At 36.8% G+C, this 611-nt stretch overlaps 1 protein-coding gene across 1 annotated transcript; it reads left to right on the top strand.

Moving 5' to 3' along the window:
• Positions 1 to 35: 35 nt before the first annotated feature.
• LOAG_16254 (hypothetical protein) lies at positions 36 to 355 on the top strand (the record flags this gene model as incomplete). The annotated part of the gene is made up of 1 exon (XM_003151742.2): positions 36 to 355. The coding sequence occupies one exon, from the start codon at positions 36 to 38 to the stop codon at positions 270 to 272; it is 237 nt and encodes a 78-aa protein (XP_003151790.1). The 3' UTR covers positions 273 to 355.
• Positions 356 to 611: the final 256 nt, after the last annotated feature.

Genomic DNA, 611 nt, shown 5'->3' with positions numbered 1-611 from the left:
CCGACGATGCTGCTGTTGACGTCGAAGATATTAACATGGACGATGGTAACATCTTCGCAGACACACGAAACCATCACATTGCCGGTCAAAGTTCAGTGGGTCAACAAGATCGCTCAAGCGACGAATATCTATTAGAAAGGATGAACGCCTTCGATGATCCCGACGATAGCATCTTCGACGGTCTTAACATCCCCGACGATGTTGTTGTTGACGTCGAAGATATTAACATCGACGATGGTGACATCTTCGATGGTGTTGTTATCAATGAATGAATGAATGCTCACCCATATATTGCGTATTATTTATTTGTCATTCCAAAATATTTCGAAAGTGAAAAAAAAAATGGAAAAACAGCTAACAATGATTAGCAATGCTAATTCATGATTCATGATTCCAAACTTGATTCATGATTCCAACTAAACATGATTTCCAAACTTGACTAAAACATGATTTCCAAACTTGATTCATGATTCCAACTAAAACAAATCTGTAACTCCAACTCTGTAACACAATGAGTACAAAACATATGAAAAAATTAGCTTACTTAAAATGTCTGAATGAATCAATCAAATGACTCTTCCGGATCGCCATTTTCTTCTTTGCAATAGTAA

Source organism: Loa loa (assembly GCF_000183805.2).
Source record: "Loa loa unplaced genomic scaffold supercont3.5174, whole genome shotgun sequence".
NCBI classification, from domain to species: domain Eukaryota; kingdom Metazoa; phylum Nematoda; class Chromadorea; order Rhabditida; family Onchocercidae; genus Loa; species Loa loa.
This window is presented reverse-complemented; position numbering and strand designations above follow the sequence as displayed.